At 32.0% G+C, this 14,929-nt stretch overlaps 2 protein-coding genes across 3 annotated transcripts; both read right to left on the bottom strand.

Annotated features, from left to right (window-relative positions):
• Positions 1 to 1,372: 1,372 nt before the first annotated feature.
• LOC108485381 (flavonol synthase/flavanone 3-hydroxylase-like) lies at positions 1,373 to 7,844 on the bottom strand. Its single transcript, XM_017789211.2, has 3 exons — positions 7,295 to 7,844; positions 6,587 to 6,908; positions 1,373 to 1,841 (listed from the first exon to the last, which is right to left on the bottom strand). Exons 1-3 carry the CDS (start codon positions 7,645 to 7,647, stop codon positions 1,572 to 1,574), a joined length of 945 nt encoding a protein of 314 aa, XP_017644700.1. The 5' UTR covers positions 7,648 to 7,844; the 3' UTR covers positions 1,373 to 1,571.
• Positions 7,845 to 8,612: 768 nt separating this feature from the next.
• On the bottom strand, positions 8,613 to 13,062 carry LOC108483963 (NAP1-related protein 1-like). Of its 2 annotated transcripts, XM_017787532.2 has the most exons (11): positions 12,769 to 13,062; positions 12,158 to 12,280; positions 12,004 to 12,054; positions 11,753 to 11,824; positions 11,492 to 11,602; positions 11,342 to 11,403; positions 10,781 to 10,841; positions 10,633 to 10,689; positions 10,495 to 10,530; positions 8,918 to 9,024; positions 8,613 to 8,779 (listed from the first exon to the last, which is right to left on the bottom strand). In XM_017787532.2, exons 1-10 carry the CDS (start codon positions 12,895 to 12,897, stop codon positions 8,965 to 8,967), a joined length of 762 nt encoding a protein of 253 aa, XP_017643021.1. In that variant the 5' UTR covers positions 12,898 to 13,062; the 3' UTR covers positions 8,613 to 8,779; positions 8,918 to 8,964. The 2 variants fall into 2 exon arrangements, with proteins under 2 accessions (XP_017643021.1, XP_017643020.1); XM_017787531.2 differs by having other exon boundaries at positions 8,613 to 9,024; positions 12,769 to 13,061.
• Positions 13,063 to 14,929: the final 1,867 nt, after the last annotated feature.

A 14,929-nucleotide genomic window follows, 5' to 3' on the forward strand; every position in this document is an offset into this window, starting at 1 on the left:
ATTAAGTTATGAAAACAGATCAAATTGAAACGAAATTACAATTAAGGGTCATGATTGAAAATGGAGAAATTATATAGTTGAATTCATGGGACAAAGAAATGCTTAAGTAATTATATGATATGAATGTGAATCACGGCTCGTATGAACCTCGTGAATGTTTAGGATACAAATGACATGTTATTAGGGTTATTTACAGTTTTGGGTATTGGTCTTGGATGTCCTATTGATAACTAAGGTCCTACATTTGTGGCGGATTCTTTACAGCTCGTGTGAACAGCGTCGTGTAGCCTAACATCGCAACCCACAGCTTGTGTGAGCATTTACAATTACAACTTGTGTGAGCATCGTTCCCGCATATCTGACATTATTTCATTTGGTTCATTAGGTGAAAAAATAATATATGAAAAATGATATATGAAATGGTCATATGACTCGGTTATATAAAAAATGATATATGAAATAATTATATGAATTGGTTATATGGAAATAGATATATGAAATGGAACATTGGATATAGATATTTGAAATGAAATGTGAGTTGTTAAATGAATAGGTGATGATTGAATTGAGTTTTAAATGTGTTTATTTGTAATGTTTATGACATGATAAAGATATATGTTTTGCATATGTGAACTCACCAACCTTGTGGGATTTGTGGTGTGTATAGGAAATAAATGAACTCATGACCTTGTTTATATAATTAATTGCAAAATGTTTTAGTTACAACAGTTACGGTAAGTTAAAGTTTAAGTTTAATACGAACTTACTAAGCTTTATTTAAGCTTACTCTATTAGTTTTTTCTTCTTTGTAGATCATCAGATATGAGCTGTCGATTGAATTGCTTTTGGAGATCACACTATCCATCAACTCTTTCGGTAGTTATTTGTTTATTTTAGTTGGTTATAAGTGGCATGTAAATAGGGTTATGGTATCTGCATGTTGGTGATCATTTCATCATGTTTTGTGCCATTTGAATTATGAAATATGTGTATTGATGTAAATCTTTAATAGTATTTTGGTTGGTTTGGTAATTGACGGCATATGTGTGCTTGAAACTTAATGTTCGATAAGCTATTTTGTTATTTGGTTTACAAAATTAAATTTGATTATACTAAAATTGACGAATAAAATATTAAATTAAAATATATTCAATAAAAAAAATAATAAACAATCAATTTATATAATTCAAATGATTTTATATAAAAACTCAACCTTTTAAGTGAATTCATACTAAAGGTTGGTTTAGATGAGCGGTGCGTTTACCTGTGATTAGTGTAAAAATAGCGGTGAGATTAAATACTGTAATGATACTATAGCATGAGATAAAAAGTAAACTAAATGTATTGCACCGCACTCAATCTCCCATCCAAATTAACCCTAAATAAATAAAAAGTGATGGATTCTAGATAAATTGAACCAAACCAAATAACCAAAGTGAATAGTTCGACAAACCCAATCAACGTCTCAAGTTAAAATAATATAAAACTCGAAATATTTAAAAAGAAAAAAAAAACTTAATTTTTTTCATCCTCAAGCAAAGAAATACAGATATGAAAATGGATTATTCGAGTTAAGAAGTAATATTATAATGGGTGATCCGGATTTCATCTTCAGGCGTAGTGGGAGGATGAGTCTTGTTCCTCAGCCTCAACTGCAAATACTCACTGTATTGAAAACCTCTGTATTTGGGTGACTCACCGATGTCTTTAGTGAAGTGTGGCAATGGTTCAACCCATTTATCTCCCTGCAAGTTATAGAAGAAAGCAAAAGAGTATCTGCTTCTTCCTTTAGGCCTCACCACTCTGTGTGTCGCGCTTTTGAATTTATTGTTGCTCAATACCTTTGCCAAAACGTTTCCACCACCAAAACAGTCAATCAATTCTCAGAAAATGTAATGTATTTCGTATACAATGGCAATGTTTTTGGAATGGTACCATCTGTCTCTCTATTGTCAAATTTAAATCAAATAAATTATTAAAAATTAAAATATATATATATATATATAATTTAATTTGTGGATTTTTCGATTCAACCATTTTAACAACCGATCAAGTCTAATTCAGAAAACATTGGCAACTAGAGTCATTTATTAAAAGAGGAAGATGGTTACTCTGTACAAAGGTAAAGAAAAAAGAAGTTAAGACTCTTAGAATATAATTCTTGTATTTTATGAACGTAAAGAAGTTAATCCACTATCTTGTAATTAAATTCCTAAATTGAAACTTAGTAATTCAACTATTTATATGTAAATAATTAATAAATTAGTTCGTTTCAAATTAATGTATTTATTAATAATTGAATTTCTCTATCTTCGTAAAGTACAAACACTAGATTTGATAAATTAAAATAAAGAGATTAATCTCACAATTTTAATGAAGTAGAAAGATGGAATTCATCGTTAGACCGAATTAATAAATATTTGCTCTGATCTATCATGTTTTAAATTTTAAAATGATTACTTTACTCTTTATAATATAGGTTAATATTTAATACACTGTCGATATATAAATCTCGTGTACCATTAATTAACCATAGTAAGCCACCTCATAATTTAATAAAATAAACAACTTGTCACATCTTGAAAATCGACGAATCAAAAAAGGTGAGTAAAGTAGGTATGTAGGTTGTTAGGCCTGCTGTGGTAACATAATCTATCAACCTATTAGCCTGATGGCGAGTTAGAGTATTGACGCATGCTAGCATTAAAGCATCTGCCCGTTGATGGTATCTAAAAAATTGATCACATGATGTTTCCAAGAGAAGAAAGAGTACGCCCATGAGAGTGCACGCCTGTGAAAGGGTATGCCCCAGAGTTTTGTTTACTAAGAGTCTGTCAAGTGTATGAGAAAGCTGTAGGAGACTTAATTATCTTTAAGATCATACCGAACCTGAGTCACCACCAAGGTATGGTACACTCGAATTGCATGAATACTATCCAATTAGATTTTGTATCGGGTTTGGTTGGGAGTTGTTGTGATTCTGCAGCAATAGAAGTAGAGATCAAAGTATAGAGTAGAGTAGCAAGGTCTGTGAAAGATTACTTGTACACTAAAACAAGCCAACTAAACAAATCGTCACAAGCAGCATGGTTGGCTATTTCTCAACAGGAGTCAATTAGATTAATTTGACCCTCCTCATGACTGGTCAATAGTAAGTTAAACCTTTACCGGATTTTATTGTACGTACCTTGAATTTGGTAGGGAAATCAAGGACTAAGAGTATATTAATGGGAAAAGGACACTTCGAATGGTTTTTGCTATATGCTTAATGTTCAAGTTCTTTTTTCTATCCTCAATATTCTCTTATTCTTTTTCGTTAAGATCGAACTAAGATCTCATTTAATGAGTAGATGATTTAGCCTTCTGGTAAGTCTTACAGCTTTGCACGTTACGACTATAAAAGGGAAGAGTGTTATAAGAAGGTCTTGTATGGGGGTCGCTTGTAGTTGAAATATTTGTAAAATGTCTGTAATGAGGATTCTAATGGAAATCTTATGATCGTTTAAGCAGTTGCTAATGTTGGATCAGGAAGGACTGTTGAAGCAAAAGCTCTGGGTCGAGGTAAATGTGAATTTCTGGTTAGACTCTAAACTCGACTCTTGCATGTCATGTAATTATGTGTATATGTGTTTCTGAGAGACATATACAAATACGTAAATAAGGTAAACAATGTGCGGCATGATATGACGTTGTTTGATATAAGATGTTCCTGGCATGTGTGTAGTCATTGCCTAATGCTTTCATATTATATGATTCCAGTACTTGACAATTCTAGGCTATGTAAAAATGTGAGAAAGAGATTCGTTTGTATTGCCTCCGGTAGGGCATATATCTATAATCTATTCATCTTACGAACATATTCCTACTCCATTTTTTCTTAAGAAATAAGAAAAAATTTCACTTTGAATTTCGGACCTCAACATCTCCGGAATCCAATGAACAACAACGATTACTTAGCTATAATACTAACCGGACTGGCAGATTACGAAATAAATCTGTGAAAAGCCCATGGTCATGGTATCATACGATAATACGCCAAGAGGGCATGAAGGTATAAGACCGTGTGGGAGAAGCCCTATGATATCTATAGAGATGGTCCACCGAAACAGTAAATGCGAGTTTCATGGAGAGCCTTTGTAGCGAATCCTTTGAAAAGCCTTTGTGGCGAATTCTCTAGAAAGCCTATATGGCGAATTCTCTAGAAAGCCAATGTGGCGAATTCTCTAGAAAGCCTTTGTGGCTTGTTATTTGAGAAATCCATAGAGTGAATTTTTGTAATGATCAAGTGGTGAGACGCTAGTCTCCCTTGCGTGAGATCTAGGTATGCCTATGAGACATTTTCTGATAGAACTCTCGATAGAGTAGCCAACTAATGAATCCGCCTTAGTGATCTGCCATAACAGGGAACTTGGGACATCTAGAATGTTGATGGTGCAAGTATCCGACAAACTTCGAAATTGTTAGGTTTTATATTGACGTCATCTGAGATTCTATTGCTTGAATTAAAACATTATATTCTTCTAAGTAAGTATGTCTGTCTGAACTGATTTGAAAATACAATATAACTGGTGTTCTAATAATTGTTTGGTTCTGTAAAGGAATTCGTCAAGAGTAGTAGCCACTGAGTATCGTTCTGAGAATCATATCTAACGACAAATTGCAAAGATATTGTGCAATGGGATTTGAAGTATGGTGTAAAGTTTGAGATTCGCCAGTCAGGTAAGATGAATATGACATGGTTAAGTGCTGAGATTGACGTATGGTTATCTGCAAATTAAGAACCAAAAGGTATCCGCCAAGGTCTGGGAAGGGATCTAAACCCTTGATTCGAGAAATTATACAACACCATTAAAAGGTAATAATGAGTGAGACCCACTAAGTTCCTTTGAACTTATATGCATCTTTTGGTATGCAGGTCTGAAAATTGAACCAATGCACCGAGAGGGATCAAGTTAGGGTTGCACCATGGTGGTAGACCAAGGGCAATAATATGCATACAAAGGGACATCCATAGAATATGTTTTTCAAAAGTCAAGTTGTAATATACACAACAAATATGTCTATCAAACACTTTGTTGTAAGAATTTATTTTACCTTTGAAAGTTTTGCGACAAACGATAAATATATTATTCAACCTATTGTCTTAGAAAGGATTTTATAAAGATAAGAGGAACATTCAACATTACTTTCGTAGATTGTAAAATTTTGCTAAGTATGTAAGTATTAAAACATTTTATATTCAGATCCAAGAAATCAAATAGAGTATTGAGTGTTACACAACTATCAAAGTACTTTTAAATAAATAATTATAAATTCATTTGAAAAAATTAAAATTGGTTATAATTCTTTTTATTTTCATCTCCGGATGAAAAGCAGCAAAATAAATTCTTTGTTTAAAATATTAAAATATAAAAAAACCAAAAAAATCTTAATTTAAAGATTTAGGGTTCTTAAAATCTTTAAAGAAAAGCATAAACTGAAAAAATTAACCCTTTTTCTTGTTGTTTAACACTTTGGATGTAATTTTTTTTAATATTTAACACGTTGATTTTTAACTAAAATTATCAGATTAGATCGGATTTCTCGAAATTTATCGGAATAGGCTAGTTTTAGAGAGATTGTGTGAAAAGCTGGACACGTTTTTAGTGGTTTTTGCAAGAAAACGCTTCTAGTTGGACGCAGTTTCCTACTTAGTCAACAAAGCGCGTCCAACTAGATACGTTTTCCCTATTTTCTCTCCTCGATCAGTTTAGGATTTTGTTAAGGATTTTGTTTTAGGGTTTTTTTTTTTAGATTTTTAATTTTTAACTTTTTTTATATATTCTTTTAAGATTTTTATATTTGTTAAAAATATAAATTTTAGAATTTTATAAATATTTTGATTTTTAAAATTATTTTGCAATTTATAAAATTATTGGTGTAATTTTTTTTTTCTGAGAGACCAAAAAGGTATTTACACCAATATGTTATTCGAATTGTAAAATTTAATTCGATTCAAACTCGAAAATCGAATTACTCATTCGAGTTAACTCCAATAATTCAAAATTCAAATTCTTTTTTCAATTTTTGGGAATCAAATCGAGTTTTACTCACCCCTAAAATAACGAGTAAATATACTAAAAAAAAGTGTATTTTTTTTAAAATATTCCTAAGATATCTGACCAATTTTGGGGTGAGGGACAATTCTGCATGGAGTTGACAATAAGAGAGTTTGGGACTCGAAATTTCGTCCAGTTAAATGCACTTTGCTAACTTAGTAGAAAAGCACATCAAGTTGGAAGCGTTTTCCTGCAAAATTCACTAAAACATGTTCACACTCTCTCTTCAAAATTCATCTATTCCGGTAAATTTTGAAAAAATAACAAATCTAATAATTTTGGTTAAAAATCAGCATGGGTAATTTAGCCTGATGTACTGTGTAATTCTTTTAAATTAAATTTAAACTAAAAAAATAATATAAAATATCTTAATAATTTAATAAATTTTTTACATTAAAAAGTTTTTTGAGTGGCCAAGGCGAGAAATGGGCCTATTTTTTATATTAAGTAACTTTTATAACAAAGAAAAATAAGTGATGTTGTATTACCTGAATAACATCGCTTATGTTGACCACTAATGTGCCTTTTGCAGGGATCACAGGGATCCATTCCCCATCCTTACTAACTTCTAAACCACCTGCTTCGTCCTGGAACACCAAGCTGATGCAATTTGAATCTTTATGTTCTGTTAGTCCATTGTTCTCAGATTCAGTAGCTGGGAAGTAACGAAGTGCTACCATGAAATCCCAGCTCCGATCATGATTGTATTCTTTGAGGAAATTAGGAGGGAGACCCAAGCACTGATTCACAATCGTCTCTACAAGTAGACCTGTTTCTGTCAACTTGGAGAAAACATCTTCCAACACTCGTCTACCAAAGCCAATGAATCAAATCAAATAAGACGAGGTTTATATATATGGTAAAAGTACTAACAACAATTGAATTGTATTTTGTCCCGCTATTAAATAAGTTGATCTCTACATTAAATAAGAGTAAATTCATATTTTTATTAAAATATTTTTATTTTTACAGTTAAAAACACAATACGTTAAAAATAAGATACACATGATCATGTGTATCTCTTTAGTTATTATGATAATCACGCTAATTTTATTGTGCTAATTTTTAACAATAAAAATGAGACCAATTTTTTCTCTGTATAATTTATATAGATTAATTTATTTATTTTTAAAGTATAGGAATAAAATATAATTTGACTGACCACCTCCATGATTATATAGAGAGAGAAAACGTACTTGAAATCAGGTGGGTTTTGAGGGAAAACATTGAAGGTAGATCCTGGTGGAAACATCAATAGATATTCATTCTTGTCAGGCGATTGTTGGGGCTGTGTGTTGTAACCAGCAGGAAGTGGTGCATTTGAGGCTGGACTGCTTTTCAGTTTCTCGTCGGAAGGATACTCGAAGAAAACTTTGGAGAGATCCAGGGCTCGTTGCAGCAAGTTTATGGGGACACCATGGTTCACAATTTGAAAGAACCCATACTCGGAACACGCCTTGGTAATGACTTCCATGGCCTTTTTCTTGCCATCTTCATCATTTTTGGTGAAAGGTGAGAGATCTACAGTGGGAATCAAGGGCTCTGCCATAAGTAAAACCAAGTTTTGTTTTGAATCGGGACACTCTCAGGCAGGAGGACATTTTGTATATAAAGACACCATTCTGGCAACTCCAAAATCAACCACCTACTTTTGTCTTTTCAACTCTGTCTTGGTGTGATTGGCTAGATACCATTTTTTTTTTTCACAAATATTCACTCAACTACAGAACTACAAAAATCAGACTGCCATGAAAACAGAGTTAAAATATTAACTAGACTGCCATTTATAAAATTTTCTTTCTTTATCTCCCCTTGATTATACTAAACTCACCCCCACCAAGACTTTAAAAAATTTCTAAGAACGAACTCTTTTCTTATACATAATATTATTGTCACTGTATAATAATAATAATAATAATTTCATGAGAAAGTGAATGTATGGTAATTGAAAAATCCATTATTGAAGTTTTCAAAATTAAACTAATAATCGAATCGATCAAATTACTAATTCACTAATTTGATCAATTCATAGGATTCAATTAAATAAATTATTAAAATATTTAAAATATTAAAAAAATTAATACAACTAATTTTTAGCTCGATTCAATCAATTTGTATCAATTCACAAGTCAACCAATCTGATTTTTTTTTTCAAAACCGATTTTTTATTCAACAACCGGTGGAGTTTTGAATTAAACAAGCTGACAAATAAGTCAAAAAATTGTCCAAGTAAAATTCAAATATCTTGATTCTTGATTAAATGATTAAAGTCGCAATGCATTTTAAAATTTTCAAACTCAAACTTAGATGAACATAAAAATTAGATTACTTTTTACTAAATAAACAGCTTTAATCGAAAAAAATCAAAACATGCAACTGCAGATGGTTGGTGAAAAGAATACTCTTGGTTTAATCAAATTGATCCAGAATCATGTTTAAAGAAAAATGATCTTGAAAAAGAAATGCAATAACTAGGGAAAAACTATTAGCCATATGCATTAAACGTCAATTCCATTTTACCAATATATCACAAATTAATCATTGATAAATTCATATGTCAGCTAAATAGCAACAAAAATAATCTATTCTGCATTTTACACGCTAATTAAACAAAACTATAGATGAAGACCAGAACTCCAATATTATGCAGAAAATTTCTTGACACCCGCAGGGAGGAAAACCTGAAAAAAGGTAAATGATACGGGCAAGGATAAATGAGTCAATGCCAGCTGCTTATAAAGCAAAGAAAGCTATCTTGAATTTGGTTATCCTCCCCGTAACAACAGCATCTAGGAGACAACTTTACACTAAGTTCTTACTTAAAGCAAGGTAAGCAACAAGTATGATTAAAAGGCCAGCAGCGAATTTAGTTATCGTCATCGTCATCGTCTTCATCATCATCATCATCCTCGTCATCATCTTTTCCCTGTCAGTAGACAGACATTAATGATTTTAAGAATGTACTTGTAAATGATCTAAACATAATGCATCAACCTGATGAGTATATGTAACTCACAAAATTTCAATAGTCTGATATTTTTACAGTCTTTAAATATAGAATAGCTCATTTAGCCATAAGCATTTTGACCACAAGTTGTTCCGTCAGACAAATTCACAGAAAACAGGAACAAAAGAAGACCTAGATGCAAGTATTCACTATGAATAAAGAGAAAAGGCATCTAATGCTTTCAGAAATCAAAACTTCCATCGTTGTAATATAGACCTCATTTCCCCGCTTTCTTTTATACCACCACTAAATCAATGACTTCATCAATCAATATACCAAACTACAAGCATCTTCATTCTGTGACCTGACTCTTAAATTCAGTTAATGAGTATTCAACTCACAACTAAACTTTCTCTACATGAAATGAATTTCAAACAATTACCTTATCTCAAATTATATTTATCATACACCAGACAACTGCAAGCTCAAATTGCTTCTTCATCCAATGTATGGTTTAAAAATGTTGAATCAGGTAGAGAGTTGAAGAGCTAAGATGATCCGACATAATCTAAATGGTATGCACACAAGACAAGATCCATATATACCCACTGATTTCTGTCAGTAGGATAACCCTTGACCAATATTGGTCTCTAATGCATTCAATGTATCCTAAGCCCAAAACATAAAACATGTTGTTGTAGGAAAATGAATCTATGTCCTCTATCTTGATTCAAATGACTTCTCTAGTACTAATATGACAAACATTGGCATGCTAGTATATTCACATAATCCAATTGATTTATTCCACATTACTTTAGTACAATCAATGCAAGAATTTTATCAAAAGAAACCAGCGCATTATAGCATACACTATACCGTAAAGTAGTCGGAATACTGTGGGTTTATGTAATGCCATTATAAAGAGGAGAATTCATAATTTACAACATAAAGTAAACCGTTTTCAATAACTAAGTAAAATACTTATTAGAAGAACCAGTTAAATAGATGCAAGTCAAGTCTAACAAGCAAGATAAAACAGCAGGCTCTTGCAAGTATAGGTGACGCATGTCAGCTTAATTTACAACCACCTGAGCAAAAGGAGATGAGTAATTAAATCCTGATCACCATATACTAGCCGGAAAAGGATACCATTCTTGTCAATATTCTGATTTTTGTTATTAACAAAACCTAGTTCCATTGATAAACTCACATTTAAACTGGAAGAGAAACTCTAGTAAGTATAGTTCCCAGCTCCCCCAAACATATCTAGATAAAAATAGTACTCAATCATTGGTGAAAAACAAACAAAACAAATATTAAAAAAAGACCAAAACCTACAGCCATGCTATTTTTATCTGAAAAGAAAAAAAAAATCTAGTAAAAATGGTACATGAAATACATGTATTAATTTTTTCACAGAAACAAAAAACTTCAAAAAAAGGGTTTTACCTCTTCATCACCATCAAAATCCTCTTCATCAGCTTCCTGCATCAAGTTGACAAAAAAAATTAGCACAGGAAGCAAAATTGATCAAACAACAGGTATATAACAAAATCAGGGGAAGAAGCCAGAAGATCAAGAAGTTACATTGTTGAAATAAGTGAGTGGGTTGGGCCACAAATCCTCCTTGATAATCTCTGCTACCTGTAATGTTTATCAGGTGAAAGTTTAGATCAGCTCTTTTAGAAAATAAGTAGAAGTCTACAGATAGATAGTGCATGCAGAGAGAATTTACTTCATCATGAATTTCATCCATGTCATCTTTCTGATGAGCATCAGTAAACCAGGTAAAGAAACTGCAGTCACACGTGTACCAAATTTAGTATAATATAGAGCTAATTGGAAGCATGACCGAGAATAAAAGAATCAATACAACACAGAACCTAACACTTGCGAATTAAAGTTATAATGCAACTTCAAAGAACCTAACAAGTATGTATAAATACAAAGCATTTATAAGTACACAATAAAATATTTGCCAAGAAATTGCAGTAACCAAAGCTTTACTAGAGTAACTAGACCAGGACTAAATAACACATAATACATGTATAGAACACTAAAAAGGAAACTGAATCTCTCATTGCTTGGCTCAATAAAACAGAAGATAACTTAAAAAGAAATTATATTACTATAAAAGGCTAGTTTAGAATACAAAAAAGAATATATTACAAATATTGAGAAAATAGTACCGAAATTACAACATTTTACAACCTGAAGATATTAAATAAACTAAACTTGAGTTTTATGTTATGAAGTTCTAAGACAGAAAATTAATTGACAGGTATGATCAACAAACCTTTCTTCTGCAAGTTGCCGCTTGTTTCCTTTCTTCTCATGATTAACTCCATTTGGCAAGCCCTTAACATTGGAGGAGAGTAATTTATAACATGCGAGAGAAACAGATACCTAGAAGAAGAATAGCCATCAAAAGAGGATAAGCCCTCACCATGCCTTCTTTCCACTTGATTTGTGTGGCAGTAATTTTAGTTCCTTCATCATGGAAGGTAAAGGTCTTTGTAAGCTTTGAATCTTCAAAATACGGATTGGGATTGAAGTTCTGAGAAATTATAATCAAATTCAATCAGCAAGCCATCAAGAGAGATTAGAGATGAATTATATCTACTACCAACCAGTGGACTGCAAGAAAGTAAGAGCAGTTTCAGTTTCCTACAAAAAAAGGTAAGAAAAGGAACATGAAAGAACTTACAAATGTAATAGAGTACCCGGATTTCAGATCTTTAAAATCCTCCACTTCAAGTGAAGTAATATGCTTGAATATCTACCAGGTAATAATAGTTGAAAATAAGTAGATGAAGAAATAAGACAACAGTTCCATCTAAAATTACATAACAGGAAAACATCCAGAATTACATTTAAAATATAAACCAAAAATCAGTTTTGCAAAGTAACTATGAACAGGATGAAAGTTTTCACTTGAGGAGAGAAGTGACTTTACACCTTCTGATCCTCTTCAGTCAAAAGATCACCAAGAGCAGGATGACTCAAGAACTGCACATCAAGAAGGCCTGTGAATCTAAACATGATTCTAAAACATGGAGAAAGCAATAAGATAAGGTCCACTAAATTATTACGAAAAAATAGAATCACTTACAGCTGTTAACCAGAAATCAGGGATCTTTTTAATGATGTCTTTCCGTTTATCATAGACTGGTCTGCGTACCTCATTGTACTTCTGCTCCACTTCCAAGACTTCCTCACTCGCCTCCTCATTAATCTAATTATACCAAAACGGAACAAACGTATCCGTCAACATTAAATCACCTTCTCCATAATAAGGCATAATAACCTAAAATGAGCCCCTACAACCCCCATCCCCCACCCCCAAAAAAGAAGATTCAGGAAGCAAGAGGAACATAACAATTAAAAGACTTGAGCTTTCAACAATGAATTCAGATATATATACAACAAATAATCAACATATAAATCAGATCAGATACAGAAACTAAGAGTAACAAAATAATAATTTTAACATTTATTTTATTTTCCAATGATAGAAATTACAACAATGTTGATACTTATATCATTTCAAACAACGTTCAATTAAATTTATCCCAGTAAATCAAAATGAAATCCAAATTTTAAAAAAAAAAATCAAATTCTACTAGCAGTTTTCTTGAAGTTCTCATAAACCCCAATTTAAAAAATATATATATGCATGGTATATAAATTATCGAAAAATGCAAACAGAAGAATAAAATGAACCTTCTCAAGCTCATCTTGGATCTCTTGAAGCTTTTCAATGGAAAGGACGAGGTCTTTATCGATTTGTTCAGAGTTCTCTTCTTCTCCTTTCTCTGTTAATTTCACCTTCTTTCCTTTGTCCGCCACCATCTTATCTTTCTCTCACCAAATTTTTTAAAAAAAATCCCTAAAAATTCAGGTTTCCCGGTTTTGCTCCTTTCTCTTTGTTTTCTCTTCTCTCTAAAACCCTATTTTTTTTCTTGGATATCTACAACGGGGAAAAGTGAGAAAGGACAAAATGCAAAGGTTTTGGGAGTCGCAATCTGCTCTGTTTGGGATATTTTTGGGAATATGCAAATGGACCAATAAAAAACTGACAGCTGGAAATTGTATGGTTTATTGTCATTACAAACCATGATAATAACGGAACTTTCGGAGATTCCATTTCACAACCAGCATCGGAATCTATAAAGTACTTCACTCTAAGCTTGTAAAAGTATTATAAAAGTTTTTTATTTAGATTTAGATTATATTTTATTTCTTTATTTAAAAAGTAGATAAATTAATTTTTGTACATTAGATTAATGAGTAAGTTGTTACTTTTTTTAAAAATTTTATTCATTTCTACTATTAAAAATTAGTCATTATACGTCCAAATGAGATATACGTACCACGTGTAACTTCTTAGTCATTCTATCAACCAAGTCATTTTTTAATAGTAAAAATAGATGATTTTTTTAATAGAAAGGATCAATTTGCTCTTTGATCTAATGTAAAAAGACTAATTTTACTTTTGCTTCTACTCCTACTCCTACTCCTACTCTTATATCAATCGGAGTGAAGACAACTTCTTTGCTTCTCACAATTTCGTAATTGTCTCCAACTTCAAACTCATGTCGAACACCCATGTTTAGCTCATCATGCTCAATAATTGAGGAATGACCCTCATCCTCGAGCTTGGGAATATCATGCTCAACCTCTTCCATCGGAGTGTTTATTGTGGCTTAGCATTGGACGACTTCTAATAATTACTCCAATGTATTGGACATGGATGACATAGCAGCTTGCCACAAAGACATGCTCTCCTCCAACATTCCAACCCGTGTAGCAAGGGATGGGTCTTTTATGCACTCGTCACTCTCCATGTTACTTTTCGAATAATTATATAGAGAGTATGAATTTTGCTTCGAATAACTAGCCAACTACTCGAGATTGTAGCTATCTACACCATTTGCATACCCAGATGACCCATGAGAATGCTCGTATGAATATTCATGTCATTTATGATCACCGTAATAACTCCAATGGCTCGTTGAATCTTCATTCGCCAAACTCAACTGCTCTTTATAGTTGTATTGGTCACCCAACCACATATATCCATTGTGTAATATCCCGAATTAGGGCCTAAACGGAATAGTGGTTTCGTGACCACAAATTCGAGATAGAAATAACTATTTTATAATTATTTTGATGTTTATGATATGATTATATGATTGTGTGAAAATTTCGTGATGAAATCCTATGCCTAAAGTGCTTAAATTGAAATTAGGGACTAAATCGAATAATTTGCAAAACTTGCATTCTAGGAGTTTTTAGAATGAAATTGCTTTGGAATATTAATGAGGAGGTCTTAAATAGAAATTTGACCAATTTCTAAGTCTATGGACAAAAATTGGACATAGATGGAATTTTTTTGAAAGTTTAATAGGAAGGGCATTTTGGTCATTTAGCTATTAAAATGAATTAAAAATAAAATTAAAAGCCAATTTTTGTCCATCTTCTTCATTAGGCCGAAATTTCAAGGGTCCTCCATAGCTAGGGTTTGTTTCAAGCTTCCAAGCTCCATAATTAATTTGGCATTATAGATCAAGAGAAATGAGATTCAAGTCGCGATCGAGGGAAAAACAAAGTTTACGAAAAATAGGCTCGATTGCTAATATTTTGTATCAAGGTAAGTTCATTTGTAAATATTGTAATATAACCGTTATTTTAAATGATTTAATGCTATTTGTACGATATTATGATTGTTATCATGTAATTCTATGCTTTGTGGTCATTGTTGGACAACATGCAAAAATTTTATGAATTATGTGAAAAATGTGAAAGACTACAGAAGTATCGTCATTGGTATTCCAAGGAGAATGGTAAAGGAGTACGAACGAGGAAAGTCCCATTGAACCTT

The sequence above is a fragment of the Gossypium arboreum genome, chromosome 7, assembly GCF_025698485.1.
Source record: "Gossypium arboreum isolate Shixiya-1 chromosome 7, ASM2569848v2, whole genome shotgun sequence".
Taxonomy (NCBI): Eukaryota; Viridiplantae; Streptophyta; class Magnoliopsida; order Malvales; family Malvaceae; genus Gossypium; species Gossypium arboreum.